The sequence below is a fragment of the Otolemur garnettii genome, unplaced genomic scaffold (genome assembly GCF_000181295.1).
Source record: "Otolemur garnettii isolate 467f Iridium unplaced genomic scaffold, OtoGar3 scaffold00129, whole genome shotgun sequence".
NCBI classification, from domain to species: domain Eukaryota; kingdom Metazoa; phylum Chordata; class Mammalia; order Primates; family Galagidae; genus Otolemur; species Otolemur garnettii.
Window position 1 is genome coordinate 2,764,962 of NW_003852524.1, and position 22,469 is coordinate 2,787,430.

A 22,469-nucleotide genomic window follows, 5' to 3' on the forward strand; every position below is an offset into this window, starting at 1 on the left:
AAAAAAAAAAAAAAAACCAAAAACTATGCAGTATTTAAAAAAAGAAAACATTCTCAATTTTTATGTCATTCAATGGTTAAACACTTGCTGAATACCTAATTGTACTGCTGCTGATCCCAAATTATAGATGGAAAGTATGACCCTGAGGAGCCACTGGCACTAAAGTTACATGTGTAGTTCCTTTACAGTATGTTATCTATTTTGTCCTTGGTCCCTTATGTCCAGTCAGCTTGCCTATGAGCATACAAGGCATATAAAAAAGCAAGTCTCGTACAATGTCCAGGCTCTGCAGACTGTCCTGGCCTGCCTGCTGTGTAGTACATTTTGCCTTATGCCCTGATCCTGTACTCATGTGATGTTGCCATGCTGCTCAGGCAGGTTGCCATCATCTATCCGAAACACTGGACAGGGCCTGTGATATCTAAAGGGTGTCCGAGGCCAGCAGAGAAGTTGTTTAGTTACACACACAGCTGTGCTGGAAGACCTGGGATATTTTTGCATTCGGGAATTTGTCAACTATGTGTCTTCCCCATCAGTTACTCCCTTCCACACACATCTATCCTTCTACCTCTCAAGGCTTTACCTAGTCTTCAAATATTTACTCTCAACTTCACACTTCATAGTCTGACTCTGACTCTAGAGATAAGGTTGGAGGAGACAGAGCATCTGAGCTCCTGACAACATCATGACCATGTTAGTTCTTGGTTTATTTAGAAGTACACATTCCAAAAGAACGGGTGATGGAGCTTAATTTTCTTATTCATGCATGCCCCCATGTTTCTCCTTCCGAGAGAGTGCTACCTTGCCCCACGTAAGCATAGGGTGGTATCGAAAGATGTAAATGATGGCTCCCAGAGACAAGGCCACAGCAGAGATCTTCAGGCCAGGTTTATTGAAAAGGGGCGGTGACCTGCCTGAGCCGTGCAAAAGTGGCATCTGTGCCCCAGGGCAGTTAGAGGCCTCTTCTATATGGGGCCATTGGAAGTGGGCAAACTCCAAAGCTTGCTCAGAAAGTTAGGGTCCTTTGGCTTAAACTTCTGGAGGTGGGGCTAGCAAGATGCTTTGTGTCTTTGTCTTAGGAGGAGAGGTAGAGGAGGCAGGAAGGGTTCGTGTGTGCCTGCATTAAACCCTCCTACAGGTACTAACCAGCCTTGTACTCCATGCTGGGGCTGCTGTTACACACCCGTACAGAAGACTGAACCAGACTGCTCTTCAGATAACACAGGGCCAGACACAGAGTAGATGCTCAGTGAAGGCACTGGCTTTCATCACACAACAAAAAATTTAGTTCTATTCCCAAAACCCACAAGTCCATTATAATTCAGTTAAAACAACATACTGTCTTAGAAGAGGCTGCGTACCATAGGTACCCTAAAACTCTCACTTGGAAAGCTTTCTCTACTAAAGTTTTCTGTTCCTGCAAGTTGACTTTTTTCTGATTCTTTTCACACGCATGCACACCTATACTCATCCTCAATAATTTTATTATTGGGACGAGATATGCCTGATTATAAGGTAGAATAGTAAGGAAAAGCAATAATTTAAAGTAAGAGACAGTTTTTTTAAAAATTAACCTAACTAGTGTTTCAGGATGAAAGGAACTCCGAGGCTTGCAAAGCTATTTGGTTTGTATGCTTTTTCCTTTGTAATCGAGTCATGCTAATGTAAACCCAAAACACAACTTGAACTAAACACACATTTCACTCATGATTAATTACAAAGCAGGCATTTCAAACCAGGGTTCATCTAATGTTTTTAGAATAATTATTTAATTTCAAGGTCCAATATCTGTCAAGTAAATCACCAATTTCCAGTTCATTCTTATTTAATATAAAAAATCTAATCAGTATAAACCTATTTCACAGCTGCCTTTAAATTAAGCCATAATCAAGAGCATACATTATTTGGGGCTTGCTTTGGTATCCTCAAATCAAATGTCGTTGGTTTTGTTCACATATAAAAGAACAATGCCCCAAATTATGTTTTGTTTTGATGTTTTAAGCTGAGCTTCACAGTCTCAAATTTTAACTTGTTATTTTTCACAAGTAACTCAAATTTTGGAATGTGTATTTTTTAAGGACAGAAGTTGGCTACAGAAGAGAGTAGAATATATATTTTTAACTTTTTTTTTTCCAAGACCGGGTCATACTCTGTCATCCAGGCTGATGTGCAGTGATGTCATCATAGCTCCCTGCAACCTCAAACTTTGGAGCTCAAGGGATTCTTCTGTCTCAGCCCCCTGAGGAGCTGGGACCACAGGTGCACATCACCACACCCAGATAATTTCTCTATTTTTCACAGAGAGGGCCTCACTATGTTGCTTGGGCTAGGATCAATCTCCTGACGTGGACCTTCTAAAGGGCCAGGATTACAGATGTGGGCTACCATGCTCGGCTCTATTTTTGATAATTATAAGAATTTTGAGAATTACTAGCTCAGCTATTAATACTGATTTTGTTAATAATCAGTTTTTCTCTTGCATTAAGTAGAAAACCTGATCTTCTAGTAGTAAATGTAGACCTTCAAAAACATTCAAAGAGAGGGCAAAAAACCCATTTTTCTAGTAAAAATTATTTTTATCAGGAGAGGTGGGGAACCTGTGGCCTTGGTGTCACATATGGCCCTCCAGATCCCCAAGTGTGGCCCCTTGACCAAATCCAAACTTCACAGAATCCAAACTTTAGGGAGCAAATCCCTTTGTTATTATAAAAACATTTGTTCCGTACAATTTGATTCGGTCTAAAGGCCACATTCAAGGATCCAGTAGGCCATATGTGGCCCCAATAATAATTTATTGTTCAACAGATAAATTGTTAATATTAATTTATTATGTACTAAAATAACCAAGGTAAATTATCTGGACATAAGTCTGGTTGAATCAAAGAGTATTGTTAAGATGTTTGGTTCAGTGTCTTTCTTTTTTTACTTTTTTTTGAGACAGGAGCCTCAAGCTGTCGCCCTGGGTAGAGTGCCGTAGCATCACAGCTCACAGCAACCTTCAACTCCTAGGCTCAAGGGAGTCTCCTGCCTCAGCCTCCCAAGTAGCTGGGACCACAGGCGCCTGCCACAACACCCAGCTGTTTTTTGGTTGCAGCCGTCATTATTGTTTGGCAGGCCTGGGCTGGATTCGAACCTGCTACCTTGGGTGTACGTGGCTGGCGCCTTAGCCACTTGAGCCACAGGCGCTGAGCCTAGTTCAGTGTCTTTCACTCTTCGATAAAGTGGTGTGACTTACAGTGCAAGTGGTGCCGAGTAACCCAGTCTCTGAGTTGGATTAGCCTGGGTCCCAGCTACGCCTCATACTAGTTATGGTAAATTAGGGGGATCATTTCACCTTCTTAGATCTTAGGCTTTATCATTTATAAAATGGGGAACATAGGCCGGCACAGTGGTTCACTTGGTAATCCTAGCACTCTGGAAGGCTGAGCTGGGTGGGTTGCTTGAACTCTGGAGTTCAAGACCAGCCTGAGGAAGATTCAGACCTGTCTCTACTAAAAAATAGAAAAACTAGCCAGGCATCATGGTGGGTACCTGTAGTCCCAGCTACTTGAGAGGCTGAGGTAAGAGGATTGCTCAAGCTCAAGTGTTTGAGGTTGCTGTGAGCAATCCTGCCATGGCACTCTACCCTGGTGACAAAGTGAGACAGTCTAAATAAGTAAATAAATAAAATGGGGAAAAATATCTGTCCCTTTACTGGGGATCAAAATGATGTTTATGAAATAATCTTGGAAAAAACCCAACACACATACTACATGAAGGCAATCAATGATGAGTGGATTATAGACTAGAAATTTCATTCTATTTTAATATGTGAATAGACTTATTCTTTGAATAAAAATACTGAGAACATCATTATATAATCCTATCATTTATTAAACACAAGTTGGGAGACATGGTTTTAAGATTATTATCTATAGATATTTGACAGTTATAATTATAAAACTGGCTTATAACTTCAATTATATTGTAAAATCATGAGCAATTTTAATATTTTGATTATTACATGGGCTACTTCTTAAAGTTCAATTTATGTCTTGTCTATCCAACTTGGAATTTTAGATGAATAATTAATATGTTAGCCTGGGCTTGGGAAATTTATTTCAAATATAATTTTAGTTTTTTTCATAAGCATGTAATGGCCATATAAATAAATATTCATAGTTCAGATATGTTTTTGCTCAAAATATAGGATGAATCAAAGACTACAGTAGTCAACACCACCTAATCAGAAGAAACTTCTCATTTATTAATCTCTTGAAGAAAGATAATACGGATGAGCCAATATATCCCCTGCTCTTCTTATTTGATCTTTGAAGGAAATAAAGAAGCGAAAATTAAGTGTCTCTTGCCTCATTTCTGTTGTAACAAACTTAGGGAAAAGGAATGAGTGAAGGCCGCTTGTGCTCTGATGGACGGGGGCAGGGCAAGCACACTGTGTAAGATCTGACCTCTAGATATAAACCAGGTCTGCTGCAGCTGACATTATACCCTGGGATGACACTCTGTGACCCAGCCCACGATGGGAAAGGTTAAAACTGGAGACAAAACCACCAATACCATATCTACTGATTAAGTCTACCAGAGGGAAAGAAACCTGAAATAGGAATTTCCATCCTAGGCTAAAGGAAGGGGAGAAGCAAAGAAATAGACTAAGCCATTTTACATCCCCCCTCACTATATTTCTTTGCTGAAGTGTCTGGTGTAAAGAGTGCTTAACACAGGCTCGGCGCCCATAGCACAGTGGTTAATGGTGCCAGCCACATACACTGAAGGTTGTGGGTTCAAACCCAGCCCAGGCCAGCTAAACAACAATGACAACTGCAACAAAAAAATAGTAGGGAGTTGTAGCGGGCATCAGTAGTCTCAGCTACTTGGGAGGCTGAGGCAAGAGAATCACTTGAGCCCAAGAGTTGGAGGTTGCTGTGAGCTGTGACACCACGGCACTCTACCCAGGGCAACAGAGTGAGACTCTGTCTCAAAAAAACAAAAAAACCCCACAGTGAACTATGCAGATGGACTAGGAAGAATGAAAAGGGTTGTCCAATTCACAAGAGAGAATTGTGCAAGACCAATGATATTTTCTGCTAATTGGGTTTTAGCTTTCCATTAATTACAAGATCCTATAAATTAGAAAAAGGAAAAAAATTGGAATAGTTATGAATGGCCAGGATGCTGAAATAAGACTGAAAACATAATGGTAGACCACCTATATCATGCCATTAGAAAGCAGCTCACCCTAAAATACAAAGAATCTTTGGTCTCCTTTACTGACTCTTACCTGGATCAAAAATTTATACCGACCAAAAAATAGGTGCAGCCCTAATTTTAAATGTACTTGTTGCTTTCAGATAGCTGGAATGCTGGGTCCACCCTTCACCTCAGGATATTTGGCAGTCTGAAGACACTTAGTTGTCACGACTGGGAATAAGGTGCTGTTGGCATTATGAGGCAGAGGCCAGGGATGTTGATAAACATCCTCTGAAGCACAAGAGAGCAAACCCCACAGCAAAGATTATCTGGTCCAAAGTGTCAACAGTACTGAAGTTGAGAAATCCTACTCTGTGTGCTCAATACCTCTCCCTACATTGCTGCAGAAATTGAAATTTCTGGAAAACTGACAAAGTGAGAGGCAGAGGGTAGGAACTAATGATAGCACAGGCGCTAATGCAGAGCACTGTGTCAGAGCTCTTGGACAGTTCTAAATAAAAGCTAGTAGGAGTTGGACTAAGAATTGTCGATCAGCCATCCAGCAGTAGATCTGAGAAGGAAATTCAGCTATCACCCACAGGGACTCCTGTAATGTCTGCATAGTGTATGGAACAGAACACATTCTCAGATCTACAAAGGCCCAATAGATACATCATCTCATCTATATACTCTCCCGGGGAAAACAAAATTACTTTAGATCAAGCTCCAGCTGGCCAAGAACAGGCTCAAAATTAAGAAATTAAAAAAAGGGGAGGTTTGGGCAGCAAAACTCAGGAATCCAGTTTAAATATATGTTGTTAGTCCAATTGTACAGTTTATGGGTAAAGTATGGCTCAATAATACTTCCTTCAACTATTCCTTACCAGCTGTAAGAAATCATTGGGAGTCACATCTTTACCAGTTTGGATGAAGAACTGTTGCTGCCATCAGTATCACATTTGATAGAAGGGCTGGAGAATGACTCAACCACAAGTTTTGTTCATTTTTCTCCCTAACAGAAAGAAAAGCACTCCATAGAAGTTGACTGGTCATCTTTTTATTGAGAATTCATTCAAGTAGCAATTTTCTGCATCTTTAAAATGAATGCTGAGTGACTTGAGTCATTTTTTTTAAATTCACTGATGTTTAATTAAATTATTTTTTAAGTTCACTGATATTAATCACAATCAAACCCTTGTCATTTTTCCATCTAGGATGTGTAAATCATTCCTTTGTTAGTAATGTCTAAGAACTAGTATGGACTCAAATGGTTGAAAACCTCTCTATACATATACATGTAGAATATATGTATAGAAGAAAGACTGAAGCAGTACATTAATAATGATTATCTCTGGGTGGTTGCTTTCTATGTGATTTTTGTTTTCTTTTATATACCTTCTTATATTATGCAATTTACTACAAGGATAATGTACTATTTTAAAAAGAAAAGGTTTAATCCATATATATTACACATATATCAATAACACACAGATATCAATAACTATTATGCAAATAAATGCACAGGAAAAAGACCAGAAGGAAAGGAACCAAAGGTAATCTTTCATTGATCTGTCCAGTCATCCAATGGATATTTACTGAGAACCTACTATACCATATATGGTGCTAGATGCTACCCATGGCGAGGTGTTGAGCACTGCTACTTCCTACTGTGAACTTCTAGGGTTTTCCTTTCTTTTCTTTTTACTTCTTGAAAGTTTTATTGTGAATATGTTTTTATTTATAAAATGGTGAGACATTGTATTTAAAAGATTCTGACAGACTTAGAACACAGAAAGGGCTGTTGACATACTTGACTGTGTAAATATGTTCTAACAGATGAATTTTGAAATATTCATGTATTACTGAAATACATTGGTATTCCCCATGCCCTGTGCCTTGTGTAAGTCATTTCTTTAGCAAATAAAAAATACAATTTTTAGAAAAATAATTATGGCTATTAGGATTTTATTTTACCTTCAATATCTGTCTTAATATAAATAATATATACTTTTATGAAAAAACATTTTAGATGAGTTTAGCATGTTATTTAAATATCAAAAGATATTTTTATAATGGGGGCTTTAGTATAATAAAAATATAAAAAATATCTGACGTAAAATGAATCTGACTTTACTTAAAATATAAAATATTTACACCATGTCTTTTTTGTAAATGAGATTTATCTTTAGATTTTCTCTTTTTCATTCTTTCTCCTCCGCTTTTCTTCTGCTTGTTTTTCAAAATAATCTTTAAGGATGTGGTTCAGCTGTGGTTCATACTGGCTTGCATGTTGCAATCCATCTTCCCTTCCTTAAAAAAAAAAAAAAAATAGAAAACATGAGACAGGGCGGTGCCTGTGGCTCCGGCTGGCCCCACATACCAGAGGTGGCAGGTTCAAACCCGGCCCTGGCCAAAAACTGCAAAAAAAAAAAAAGAGAGAAAGACAACTATTTTTCATTTTATAGTGGTTTCCTTATTATTGTTATATCAGTCACCTCCCACAGTGGCAAATGCAGAGCTGTTCTTGCCTGGACTCATCCCAAGCATTAACTCATAAAAGTCAGTGTTAATTCAAAATTCTTGAACTTTTTTTTTTGTTTTTTTTTACCTTCACAATGCTGGATCACACGCCCCCAGAGTCGATTTTTCCTCAGACAGGCTAAATTTCCCACAATTAACAAATGCCTCTTTCCTCTGGTCAATGCGACGTTCATTCTTTTTTCTGAATCAATGAATCCTAGTTGTCGTGTTCTTACGCAGGACAGAATAATGATCTCTTTTTCAGCTCCTTGAAATGCATCTACTGTGGACACCTGCACACTTTTGATATCAGGATGGTCAAAGTCCCCGGCACTCAGTAAATGACAGAGCTGTAAAGAAAAGAAGACAGGGGTCATCAGGGAACAGATGGAAGAACTTAAGCCTCTGAACCTGCTCACAAGCAACCATTTTAACTAATATTGGATAATTTTCATTCTCTTTTATGTTTCACATAGACTTGGCTAGTTTCTAAAATGATAAATGACTAGATGACAATATTAATTATGAAATGAAATCAAAAGGAATGTGTACTGTCTAATATTTGGAGCTAATTAATGGGTATTCATGGACATTAAGAGATATAAAGGTCAGTGGAAATCAAGAATGGGGGAAAAGTAAAAACTTACCTGTTGAGGCCAATGATCACTATTTGGATGGTGCACTAAAAGCCCTGACTTACGCATTACAAAAGGTGTCAAAAGGTAACAAAAACATGTGTACGTCCTTAGTATTTGAAATAAAATATTTTTGCAAAAAAAAGTGATGACTGATTTCTTGCTGGGGAATTCATTTAGATATGCTAATTTGAAGCTGATAAATAATGATGAAACAGATGAAAAAATACTGAAAGAAAAACCTAGTTATAAGTAATTGTCTGGCATGTACATTAATCTGGTATCTATCCTTGATTTACTGATAAAATGTAATAATAACCAAAGAACATTTTGGAAAACAGAGATTCAATTCCATCTGTCCCAAAACACAAAGCATATACCGTATTTTCTTCCTTCTAATTTGTTTATTTGAATTTTCACCCCAACAGCTGTAAACTAAATTTAATTAAACCTTGTTAGGTTTACATTTAATTATACAGAAAAAAAGCCAGACCAGAAAAACATCAGAGTGTTTCTTTTTTAATATGTTAATTATAGTACCAAAAGTTTTTTAAGCACCAAACCAAACTACTGCAAATGTAATATTAAATGTTGTAATAGATAATTATAATATTTAATATATGACAAATACTGTAACATGTAATACAAACCTTATACATCTGGGACTTGTATAATGTTATCACCCCAATCATAGAGCCTGCTATTCCACTTGCTATCAGTGATTGAATCAGCTTGAGTGTAAAAGCAGCTTCTGCCATATTATGAAAGCTGTTATCTCTTTCAATCTGGAGTAAGAAACAGAGCCTAAATTATATTTCCCAGAAAGGTTATGGGAAGCCCCAGTAAAATCATACAAACGACAATAAAATTAAACTAGAAAACTAAAGCATATTGACTCCCATCAACGTTAATGTTATTTACCTGTTCTAGTCCTTTAACATTATAAAAACACAGGGTTGGTAGCCATTCCAATAAAGGGCTCCTCTCTGTTTCTGAAACACCATTCATGAGGTTTCCACCATAAAACAGATCATTAGCAATACCACTGATGACAGGGTGACAACGGTACTGAGTTCTCAAAAGAACTGGCTTGTGACCCTAAGAAATTTAAATTCAGAAAAATAAGAAATTAAAACCTAAGTTTTTTTTCTTCCTACAGAAAGAAAAATGGTATTTTTAAAAGTAAAATATTGCTACATTGTGGTCTTTTTTTGTTGTTGAGACAGGAGCCTCAAGCTATCCCCCTGGGTAGAGTGCTGTGGCATCACAGCTCACCCCAACCTCCAACTCCTGGGCTCAAGCAAGTCTCCTGCCTCAGCCACCCAAGTAGCTGGGACCACAGGCGCCCACCACAACGCCCGGCTATTTTTTTTGTTTGTTTGTTTGCAGTTGTCATTGTTGTTTGGCAGGCCTGGGCTAGATTTGAACCTGCCACCTTGGGTGAACATGGCTGGCGCCTTAGCCACTTGAGCCACAGGTGCCGAGCCTACATTGTGGTCTTAAAAGATGAATTACATCCATGATGGAACAGACTATAAGCTTTTAAAAATCTATCTGGCATTGGCCTAACACTAAATTTAAAAGAACTATTTTTAAAAATTAGAAAGCATTGTTGATAACTCATTTATTAAGTTTCCTCCTTGAGTAAAAGTAATTTTTCATTCTTAATCTTCAAAGAAGTTTTATATTTTGTTCATATATCATAAGATCCAAGCCCCATCTACTTTACAGCTCTTCTGGGGAATGTTCTTTATTTGCACAAAGTTCTGTAGTAGTGTTAGAACACTTTGAATAGCTAGAAGGTACTCTAATAAGAATACACATGTAATTAAATACAGGATTAATGACCCCATGGACAAAGTATCTTCTATGGGGAAAAAAGTTTAAGAAAAAAGCCAATCCAAGTACTCTGTGGGGCATAAATCTGTCTAAGTTTATAAGTCTAAGTCAGGTGGCTTCTGTGAAACCTCTGACAAAATGTATTAAGCATAGAAACACTAAAAGAAAAAAAATTCTCAAAGATTCATTATTTATAACTGGAAACAACTAAATATGTAATAGTAGAGAAATAACTGAATTATGATATAACCACACAATATCATATTTAGTGATTAAACATATTCATGACAATAGCTAGTAATAACAAGGGAAGAGATTTACTATTATGTAAGGTTTTTTTTTTTTGCAGTTTTTGTCTGGGGCTGGGTTTGAACCCACCTCCTCCAGCATATAGGGCCACATACACAGTATCTAATAAGTAGATAATAATTCTGTGAGAATTTAGCAGCATATACCATTAAGCAAAGTCGATCAAAAAGGGTTTGTTCTAATCCATTTTCATGAGCTGCATCGGAACCCTGAATAGTAGGAGGCAGCTGTTTGGGGTCCCCAACAAGAATCAGCTTTTCACACTCAAACCTAAAAACAGAATTTCAAAAGTTAAGCAAAAAAAAGGGTATATTAACACCATTTATGGCAGTTTTCCAAAATGTATTTAAAAATTCACATCCCATGAAATGTCCTGAGAACTAACAAGACTTAATAATGCCGGTTATATTAATATTAATGCCAGTTATATTAAGGGCTTTGAAAAGTTACATAGTAAAGAATCTTTTACATAATTTATTTCCACATAAATCCTATGAAGAGTTCCTTGCCTCTGCATGGAATTCATATTTCACAGAACATATCTGGGACATGCTGACTTTTAGAATTCATAAACTCTTAGAGGCTTTCATAGAAGTCACTTTGCCTAAACTCTTGTTTTAGAGGTGAAGTAAATTAGGCTCTCGGCCTAAATCCAAGTTTTACTGACAAACTGTATCTGAATTTCAACTGTTAAAATTTGCAGACGTAACAAGTTATTTAATTTCTCCATGTCTCAGTATTCTTAGTAACCTGGAAGTAATTATATGCTGCATGGCTGTGGTAAGAATTAAATGAAATATGTAATGTGTTTGGTATACAATAAGTGCTCAACAATTATTACCCCTCTACCCTCTGCTGCTCTTCCATCCTTGGCTCCTGAGTAGGGTGACAAACTCATCCTAAAGATGGAAAGTCCCAGGATCTAGGAACCCTCCAGATTAAATCTGTAATAAGCAAACTATGAGAGTTGGTATTCTGCTCCCTCATTAGGCACAGAGCAAGGACTAGAACTTGGGTCTACTGAGTCCTAGTCTGGTATTCTTTCCACTACCTTTAGATGTCCCAGTAAGAGACGCTTTAAAAGCACAATGTTTCAGCTGGCTAGGACAGCTTAGAAGATTTCACTGTCTTCTAATTTTAGGAGACAAGTTTTTATTTTCGACTTGTTTTTCATTTCACATTTTGTATCCTTTCATAATCTAAAAAGTGTTTTCAAAACCTAAACATGAATTATATTAAGGTAAGGAAACTGAAGGACATTCTTCAGTGGAGTCAGGTTCTCAAGCTATAACTATAAAGCAATCTTTAATCTACCCAGTTACAAAATTTGCAAAGTTCTAGTAGAATCCTAGCACTAGAACTATAAATGCTTTAAGGATTATACCATCCAGATGTCTAAACTGCGATCTAACAAAATTTTGATACATTAACCTTTCCACCAGTTTCCCTCTGTATACTTTTAAAATATAAGTTTACTACTTGAATCACTAAGAATTTTCACAAAAAAAGTTTAGTGAAACTCAAGTTTCAGTTGAGTCTGTTCAGTTAAGTCTGAACTGAGGAAATGTTTGAAATAACTGTGACATCTGAGCGCTCGTAGGAGATTACCTTGCAATGGGAAGGAGCGAGGCTGGTTCAGTTATTTGACTGCACTCATCCAATACAACCACTGGAAATTTAAGGTCATTCATGCATGGGAATGGACAGGCTGCACAGGTAGCTCCAACTACTCGAACCTTTAGTACAACAAAAATGTTATTAATTAACAACTCAGAAAATAAGAGAACATTTTACCAAAGTACGGGTAGGCTAAAATCAGACAGCAAGCTAGTTCTAATTTCCTGGCAATTGGAAATCACAGGTCACTTTATCACTACATTTACTTTCCTATTGAAACCTATAAAAAGATATGCAAATGAGGAGGAGAAAAGATCACTAAGTCCTGGTGAGTTAGATCTGTTGAGATCTAAAGAATGCTTTGAAGCAAACATAAAATGTACACTGGCAGACTATATCCAAGGCATCCATCCACATGCACACTCTTTCGTTGAATCTAAACTATCACAGCAGTTTGTTTTATTTAAAGTCAATATCCACTGGCAGAAATAAGAGAATCCGAACAGCTGGTATAAAGACCCACACTGAAGCTCCTCCCTGGTACCTGCTTCAGCAGGGTTCTGTTGGTTCCCAGTTTATGCTGCTCGATACTTTTTCTCACGTAGACTCTTTCCACAGGAGTCAGGTCTTCTTTCATTAGTGCATGTAGTTCTTTTAATTGTTCGTTTTCATTTTCTGAGCCAGCATGCAAGCTAAAGAAAGAACTGCATTTTACCAACCCCTCTGTATTTCATTTTTCATAACACCACAAAAAATCCAAATGCAGATACAAGAAAAAGATAAGGCTTTCTCTGCTCTTCTTCAAAAACCATATTTAAGGTTTAAGAGTTATATAAAATTACCATCTTTGTCTCTGAATGTTCTGTGACTTCTGGAGGTAAGCATTCTTACCTATAAGGTAAAATTGGCTTGGCAATCTTCCTAATACTCCCAACTCTGACAAACTTTTCAAATCCAAGACTGAGAAGCCTTCAAAGAAAGCAGTATAAAATTGATTTTCATTATTTAAAACAAAAGCAAAGTTTCACACATTTATGTTATCAAAATTAACCTTGTGTAATAGTATATTTTTGTTAACATAATTTAATGTGAAATGCCTAAACTCAAAGTAAATACAATGTAGTTGAAAGATTTTTTTATATATATGATGCATTTTCTAAAGAATTTTAAAATATATAAAATTATATATTGAAGCCTCATTAAAAGTTTGTAAAACATTTTATGTTGAAGCCTCATCAAAAGTTTGTAAAATATCAATGTTAGTATTTATCACAAATGAAAGTGTCTCTGACAACATAACATGGAAAGCAATAGCTACCATATATTAGCATGGAGATTTATTAGGAAGAGCGTCTTTACATATATTACCTTTACTATTTATTACAGCTCTACATGATCTTAGGGGTGAGGTAACCTAGCTAGTAAGTGGAGTCAACCACGATTTTCTAACCTGGGCAAGTCTGTCCGTCTACACGCAACAGCTATGAGCATTCCTTTACCACATAACCCCCAGTTAGAGCGTTTTGAAGAAGGATTCCAGCTACCGTTCCTTCTTATATATCTTACAGCTTTAAATTAGGAATAGAATTAGAGCTCAGTGACACCCTAGCCTCCAAAACATCTTCTACCGTCTCAAAATGGGAATTTTAAAAGCCAGAGAACTAAACTATTACTCTCCAACATAATTTTCCAAAATAATTGTAAAACTATTTTTGTGTTATTACATAAATAGATTTCAATTTTTACATTTTTCACAAGCTTTATCTTGGAGAATACTCAGCTATTTTTCAGTCTGAAATAGTAGCTTAGATTTTTTTCAATGCAAGTTTGTGTTAAATCTGGAATAATAAAGGGTGCAGTACTATGAGGATGGTACCACTATTTGCCCAGGCTCTTTCATTTCTTCTCAAGAAACTGTTCTACACTATCCATTCCAATAGGAATATATGGTCTGTTCAAGAACATGAGGAAAATTTTACTTCAGTTGAAAAAATGTATGAGTGAGTAAAAGGAATTAAGGATTAGATCTTAATTACAGTTCCACATTTCTCAGTTCCTTATCAGAGGTTTTAACATTAAAGAATCTCTTTTGGCTTGGCGCCTGTGGCTCAAGTGGCTAAGGCACCAGCCACATACACCCAAGGTGGCAGGTTCGAATCCAGCCTGGGCCCGCCAAACAACAATGATGGCTGCAACAACAACAACAAAAAAATAGCCGACGGGCGCCTGTGGTCCCAGCTACTTGGGAGGCTGAGGCAGGAGACTCGCTTGAGCCCAGGAGTTGACCTGAGTGTGACCTGAGATGCTGTGGCACTCTACCCAGGGGGACAGCTTGAGGCTCCTGTCTCAAAAAAAAAGAATCTCTTTTAAAGCCTTCCTGTTAACTTCTACTGTTCAGTATTTACCTTCCCTCTTCATTCTAACTTCTTGAATTGTTTTTTAATTGTCTTACAGTCTAGAGTTAAATTTTCATCTCAGACTAAGCAATCTAAAGTTCTCCAGTAACTCCTCGCTATCTTAAATCAAAAAATGTTGTCTAGTAGGCCGGGCATGGTGGCTCAGGCCTGTAATCCTAATACTCTGGAAGGCTGAAGAGGGCAGATTGCCTGAGCTCCATGAGTTTGAGACCAGCCTGAGCTAGAGCAAGACCACGTCTCTAAAAATAGCCAGGCATTGTGGCCGGCACCTATAGTCCCAGCTACTCGGAATCTGAAGCAAGAGAATTGCTTGAGCCTAAGAGTATGAGGTTGCTGTGAGTTATGAAGCCATGGCATTCTACCCAGACCCAGAGCAACAAAGTGAGTCTCCATCTAAAAAAAAATGTCGTTTACAGCCATTCTTTAAAATTACTTGTAAGAATGCAGACTGGCATAACCTTTCTGAAGGGCAATTTTGCGAAGCATTATTAAAAGCCTAAAAATGTTTGTATCTTGTGACCAATATGAATGAAAAGAAAAAAACTGTTTATATCTTTTATTTTAGCCTCAGGACTTTTCCAAAGGAAAGAATCAGAAATAGGAATAGAGATTTCTGATTAAGGATCTTTGCCATAATATAATTTATAATGGCGAAAATATAGAAAGAACTTACTGATCAAAAATCAGTAAGGTAGGGTATAAGTATATCATTGCTTAAGGTATGGTATAAGTGTATCATTGAATATAATAGAGTTAGGAAAAAAATGTTTCCTAAGAAGATTTAATATCATAGAGAAATAACTTTTCAATAAAAAAGAAAACTGCAAAACAGTATGTATTCTTGAATCTCAGTTTGGAAAACAAAATGTGTGTGTATATTAAAAAATCTATAGGCTTGGTGCCCATTGCTCAGTGGTTAGGGTGCCGGCCACATATACCAAGGCTGGCAGGTTTGAAACTGGACGGGGCCTGCTAAACAACAATGACAACTGCAACCAAAAAAAAAAAAAAAGCCAGGTGTTGTGGCGAGCACCTGTAGTTCCAGCTACTCGGGAGACTGAGGCAAGAGAATCACTTAAGCCCAAGAGTTGGAGGTTGCTGTAAGCTATGACGCCACAGTACTCTACCGAGGGCAACACAGTGAGATTGTCTCAAAAAAAAAGAAGAAAAGAAATCTGTAAAGAGATACAATAAAAATCTATATAGTCTGCATGTTTTCTACTATAAGCATTAATTTACATAATTATAAAATAAATTGAAAATTTTTTTCTTGACACAGAGTCTTACTCTCTCTCTCTTTTTTTTTATTGTTGGGGAATCATTGAGGATACAATGAGCCAAGTTCTACTGCTTGCATTTGCTGGGTGAGTCTTACTCTCTTGCCCTCAATAGATGCCATGGCATCAGCCTGGCTTACAGCAACCTCCAACTTCTGGATTTAAGTGCTCCTCCTGCCTTAGCCTCCCAAGTAGCTGGGATTACGGGCAGCCACCACAACAACACCTGGCTAATTTTGTCAATTTTTTATGGAGATGGGGTTTTGCTCTTGCTTAGGCTAGTCTTGAACTCCTGAGCTCTAGCAATCCTCCTACCTTGGCCTCCCAAAGTGCTAGGATTACAGGCATGAGCTATAAAAGTTGACTTTTTAAAATACTTATAAATAATGAATTACTTCTCCTGATCAAACATTGTCATTTATGTGGTAATTCAGATCATTAAACAATGGAATATTGATAAAATATTATTATTTTCTTTGTATTTTTAATAACACCTTATACACTCACAAAAATTTTATATCTGCAGAACAGATTGTTACTGCCTTCTTTGGATCCTTCTTTACTGAAATAAAAAATACAATTTATGAGCTCGGCTCTCACCCAGCCTGGGCCTGCTAAACAACAATGACAACTACAACAACAACAACAAAAATAGCTGGAATTTGTGGTGGGCGCCTGTAGTCCCAGCTACTTGGGAGTCTGAGGAAGAGAATCGTTTAAGCCCAAGAGTTTGAGGTTGCTGTGGGCTGTGATGCCAGAGAACTCTACAGAGGGCAACATAATGAGACTCTGTCTCCAAAAAAAAAAAAAAATACAATTTGCTTAAACTGTTCAGCTATTTTACTATTATGTATATATACAGGCAGGTGAACAAGAGACTAATTTAGAACTTTTAGTTGTGGCATTTGATTTTAGCCTACTTCTAAGGTAATAGACTCAAGACTTCTGGGTCAGAGACAAAGGACTTTTACTAGTAACACAAGGGCAGCGTAAGCATCAACATATTTCTATTAGTTTCCCTGGCTCTCGAGTCACACAGAGAGATGCAAAGGGTCCATATGGATGTTTGTAAATACAATGGCCTGAGGTGTAGGACAGGAACACTGAAGTTCAGGATCCACTATTTTTATAACAAGTAGTATGCAAACCTATTCTTTTTTTTTTGGAGACAGAGTCTCACTATGCTGCCCTTGGCAGAGTGCTGTGGCCTCACAGCTCACAGCAACCTCCAACTCTTAGGCTTAAGCAATCCTTTTGCCTCAGCCTCGCAAGTAGCTGGGACTATAGGCGCCCATCACAACACCCAGCTATTTTTGGTTGCAGTTGTCATTGTTGTTTAACTGGCCTGGCACAGGTTCGAACCCTCTACCCTCGGTGTATGTGGCTGGGGCTGTAACCACTGTGCTATGGGTGCCAAGCCAGCAAACCTATTCTTTGCCCTAGAGGGAAACATTCATTTCCTCATCAATCAGAGTTGCTTGTTGCAAACACAACCCTGAGAAGTGTCTTAGGGAAGAGTGGCCAGGGTCTTGCATCTTTGGCATCCCAGCAGGGATGCTCAAGGCCAATGGCAGATGGCCTACCCCAACCACCCCACGAGGACTTGGATGAACTTGAATTTTTACATGAATATCATTATGTCAAAATTGTCAGGTCTGGTATTTGATTTTATCCTACTTATAAACTAATTAGTTAAATTAGTTAGCCTGTTGCTATTTCATAGATACTGACTCCTGTCTGAGACAAAGGCCTTGTATTCTTGGCATACCTGGCAAAAACAATGCATGGACATGTAGGGCCTGTGTTGTCTTGATAATAATAACTTAAAACATTAGCTACTTAAATACGCTTGTCATACCTACCCAAGAAGTATTCTGTCGACAGCAACATTAGTGGAAGAAGAAATCAGAAGTTTCCATGGCCTTGCATTTCCAACTGCAGGAGCTTCATTCTTTTCAAATAGCTGTACAAAGAACAAAACCACCACTGCCAACAAATAACTCTTTCCTGCTCCAAAAACACCTAATTATTTTAAAATAAGGGGAAAATATAAAAGCAACATCATAATAAATTTCTGAAAGCACAAGCCATATAATATTTCATCCATCTCCTCTTTTCTTCATTTAATTAATAATTTCTTCAAAAGACACTGAATGCTCACTATGTGTTAAACACAAGGGATAAAAGATAAACAACCAAAATACCTCTACTTTTAATGAGGCCATAGTGTACTTAAGATGACAGACCAGGAAAAGAATAATGATAAAATAATAAGGTAATTAATAATGTTACAGGGTTAAAAAGGAAAAACATCTACTTCTTCTTTGGTAGAAGTGGGAATACTTCTCAAAAGTAAGAAGTAGCAGAACTAAGTCTCACTGAATAAGATATTTAACTGTTTAGAGAAAGGGCTATTCTAGGCAGAGACATGAAAAACATGTAATTAACTATTAAAAGAAACTTAAGGGTTTTTTTGTTGTTGTTAGTCAAGACAACTGAACCTTTATCCAATCATTTGAAAAAAAATCACTCTGGTACCTAAAGTACTTCATTATAAAGATTAATTCTGATCACAAAGGCTTGTGATATAGATTAATTTAAGTGAGACAGTAATTTACTTTAAATATTTCTATATAGGGCTGGGCTCAAGTGGATTGCTTGAGCTCAGGAGTTCCAGACCATCCTGAGCAAGGGTGAGACCCTGTCTCCACTAAAAGTAGAAAAACTGAGGCAAAAGGCTCACTAGAGCCCAAGAGTTGGAGGTTGCTGTGAGCCATGATGCCATAGCACTCTACCAAGGGTGACAAAGTTAAGACTCTGTCTCAAAAAAAGAAAAAAGGTATTTCTATAGCATATAGCAAATAGGAAAGAGATGAGGCTGAAGAGGTAGGCAAGAGGGTAAATCAGAAAAGCTTGGCTTGTTACAGCTAAAAAAGTTTAAATTTTATCTTAAAAGCCAGGAATGTCATTGAAGAATTTTAAGTAATGAGACTGATTTAATCAGACTGTGTTTCAGAAAAACAACTTGGGTGAATTTATGAAGAAAGGTAAAACTAACAGTAATTAGCGAGAAAGCTGTGTGAGATAACAATAGTAAATGCTAACTTTACTAAGTGCCTCCCATGTGCCAAGCACTGTTCTAAACCCTTTACCTATGTTAACTCATTTAATCCTCTAACCCTATATGGTAGATGCTATTTTGATCCCCATTTTACAGAGCAGGAACTTAAAGCTAAGAGATAAGTAGCCTATCCAAGGTCATACAGGTAACAAATGACAGAGCCAGGACATAAATCCAGGATTCTAGCTTTAGAGCTCACACTCTTACTCACTAGACTATATGGAGATATGATGAAGACTGGGAGATTGGAGGGGAGGGGTTTGAAGTAAACTAAAAAGAGTCAATCCATATGAGAGATGGAAAGAAGCTAGAAGGGACACATCTCAGGGACTGATCTAATGGGGAAGGGGGAAGGGAAGATGAACAGTAAGAGAGTAGGACTAAGACAGATTCACTTAATCCAGAGAAAAAGAAAAATGTATCAAGGTTCCCAGATATTGATTTGGTAAATGTGGTGGATCCAAGGTAATTCCTCAAAATGGGACAAAAAAGTAGGATCAGCTTTGGGGTAGAGGTCTGTGAAAAAAGCGTGCTATGACATAATCTAGATCAGTGGTTCTCAACCTTCCTAAGGCTGCGAACCTTTAATACAGTCCAAAGGGGTTGCGACTCACAGGTTGAAAACCGCTGATCTAGATGGAAGTATTCACGCTGAATAGGAAGAAGTAAAGCTTCTTCGCTGGGACAGAACCAAAACAGATAAAGGAAGGGACAAGGTTATGAGAGGAATGAAGGTTTGGAACAGCTGCTGCGACAGACAGAAGAGAGAGCTGACTAAGAATTAATAAGTTTTATTGATCAAAGTTGAAGACCACTGTAGTGGTGCAACATGTAGACATCTAGATCAAATCTGGATACACCTTAAGTATATAATACTGCTCATTCATCAGATATGCTGCCACTTTTCCCAGTTAGGGTAATCAGTACTGCTCTGAAACAATTAGTTTACCAAAGTGACTTCAGGTTAAAAAAAATAAATGTACTTATAATTATTCTTAAACCTTGTTTGAAATAGAAAAGTATAAAGGAGCAGACTGAGTTACAAAAGCTTACATATAATAACATTTGTTAGAATTGTTCTCTTTCCCGCTTCTTACCATGTATGATGGTGATAGGGAGGGTGTGGATTTGCAGTTCCTTCACTTCTTCAGCACTTTCGTGTGACGCCACCATCTGAGCTATCTGCATTAAAGCTGTAGCTTGATCCTTATTTAACTTATGTGCCTGCATTAACTCACTAGCTAACTTCAGCGTTGCCCCTAGGCTGAACAGTTCAAATTTTGTATTGATCTTTGTGAAGGCTGGCGGGATAAATTTTCTTTTAATGACTCTTTGGTTGCTCGCTGCAGTTGGGAAAGACCTGATAAAAAGGTAGCAAACAAAATTTTTAAAAAATTAGGGGCTTTGAAAAGGTGCGTAGATTACTTCATAACTTAACCATCACTTTGTAAACATTTGTAAACATCACAGACAACTTTTTGTTAATAAGAACAAGACATAAATGGATATGTATATAATTTGGAGGAGGGTAAAAAAGAATTACCGTTTGATGAGTAACTAGGATGTGCTGGCACTAGCATATTACTTGATAAAGTCTTCACAGGAACATTAGAAAGTAGTTAATTTTCCCAAATAGAGATAGAGAAATATTACTATTTTACTAATAAGTGGTAGACTGACTTTAAAGCTCATGCTCTATTATACAAACCTCACTTAGATATTTAATGTAGCCTCTATTTCAGGGAAAATACATGAATTGGTTTTATTTTTATTTCTATAGAGACTCATTTCATTTCAAATTGGATAAATAATGGAATCATAAGGACATTTATTTTTTCCTAGGACTTTATTATGGTGAGAAAAGTAAACTAAAGATATATAGAATAATATTCCAAACTGAAATTTTGACATTTTCTATTATCTTAATGCATTTAATGTAATATCACTTCTTTTTTTTTTTTTGCAAACATGGAACAAAGTTTATTGAGGAAGAGAAAGATAAGTTTACAAAGTAAGAAAATTTATAAAGCTGGATACATTCACCATAGACAGTGAACAGAATTCCATTGCCAGGGCAAGTAGGCAAAAGGCCAATAATATCACTTCTACCTTTTTATAAAAGGACTTGGTGCTGAGAAACTGAAAATGAGATATGGTAATGTCAAGAATAAAATCAGTATCAATATACACACTGGATTCAAGCTGTAAAGTAATTCTTTTAAATGTTAAAGAATTTAGGGCCAAGCGCAGTGGCTCATACTTATAATCCCAGCACTCTGGGAGGCCAAGGTGGGTGGACGCTTGAGCTCAGGAGTTTGGGACCAGCCTGAGCAAGAGTGAGAGCCCATCTCTAAAAAAAATCACAGAACACTGTGGTAGGCACTTTAGTCCCAGCTAACCCAGAAGCTAAGAAGAGAGAATCTCTTGAGCCCAAAAAGTTCAAGGCTGCTGTGAGCTATGATGCCACAGCACTCTACCCAGGGCAACTGAGTGAGACTCTGTCTTAAAAAAATAAATAAATAAAAATTAAATAATTTGTGCTATAAAAACATGAAACAGGTGGATAAAAAAAAAAATTAACACTCAAATAATCTTTAAGACATTATTCTTTGATAAAAGGAAAAAAACGGGGCAGCGCCTGTGGCTCAAGGAGTAGGGTGCCAGCCCCATATTCCAGAGGTGGAGAGTTCAAACCTGACCCCAGCCAAAGAAAAACAACTGCAAAAAATAAAATACTAGTTGTATTTAAAAAAAATAAAAATGCTTTAAAATTTTAAAAAAGGAAGAAAACTGCAGTAACATTTATTAGCTCAAACCATAACAAATAGACACAGATAGATAGATGGAAAATGACGCATATTCCTTTCTCGTTCTAACTACTGATTGACAAGAATCCCATAGTCTGAAAGATAATTAAGATTTTACTGGAAACATTTAGGCAACATATTCCTATTGCATTTTCGTATTCACTTTTAGTTATCATTTCATACCAATAACCCAGATAATTAATGACTTACATTGTTAACAGGTGCTGTGTTAGAGGTAGAGTAGCTGGATTAAAGTAGTCCTGAATGTTTTTCAAAGTAGTCAGCTCTGTGCTAGCATTACAAACCAATAATGCATGGACAACTACTGTAGAGAGGATGCAGAAAATAAACATTTGATGTAAATAAAATGGACCATAAAAAAACTGCATCAAATGTTAGATAATTTCAACATGTACCTAATGGTTTATCTTATGTCACGTGATATCATGTGACATATTTTATTTTATACCACGTAAGAGGTCCCAAACTCTTATTCATTAATCACTAAACTGTCCATTCATTCATTTCATTATCATTATGAGACATGATTACTCATAAGTTACATGACTTAAATCGTATTTGGACTTCTATAAATGAGCAAATGAACAAGAACACCAGTGTTGAGTTAATAGACAGTGGCAAAGCTTGACAGCCAGCAGTTCCCTTAATTCAACACACTCTTGTGCTATACAATAGTGTTTGTATAATTTTTAAACACTTTCTTTTCTTTTTTTGAGACA

At 37.1% G+C, this 22,469-nt stretch overlaps 1 protein-coding gene across 1 annotated transcript in view; it reads right to left on the reverse strand.

Moving 5' to 3' along the window:
* Nucleotides 1–22,469, reverse strand: part of ZGRF1 (zinc finger GRF-type containing 1) — a 93,039-nt gene that overhangs the window by 9,824 nt on the left and 60,746 nt on the right. Inside the window, 12 exon segments of the mRNA XM_012810343.2 lie at nt 7,344–7,380; nt 7,382–7,497; nt 7,796–8,057; nt 8,993–9,127; nt 9,264–9,440; nt 10,637–10,760; nt 12,099–12,226; nt 12,652–12,799; nt 12,999–13,076; nt 17,664–17,823; nt 20,020–20,282; nt 21,940–22,054. Coding sequence (XP_012665797.2) covers nt 7,344–7,380; nt 7,382–7,497; nt 7,796–8,057; nt 8,993–9,127; nt 9,264–9,440; nt 10,637–10,760; nt 12,099–12,226; nt 12,652–12,799; nt 12,999–13,076; nt 17,664–17,823; nt 20,020–20,282; nt 21,940–22,054 — 1,743 coding nt within the window.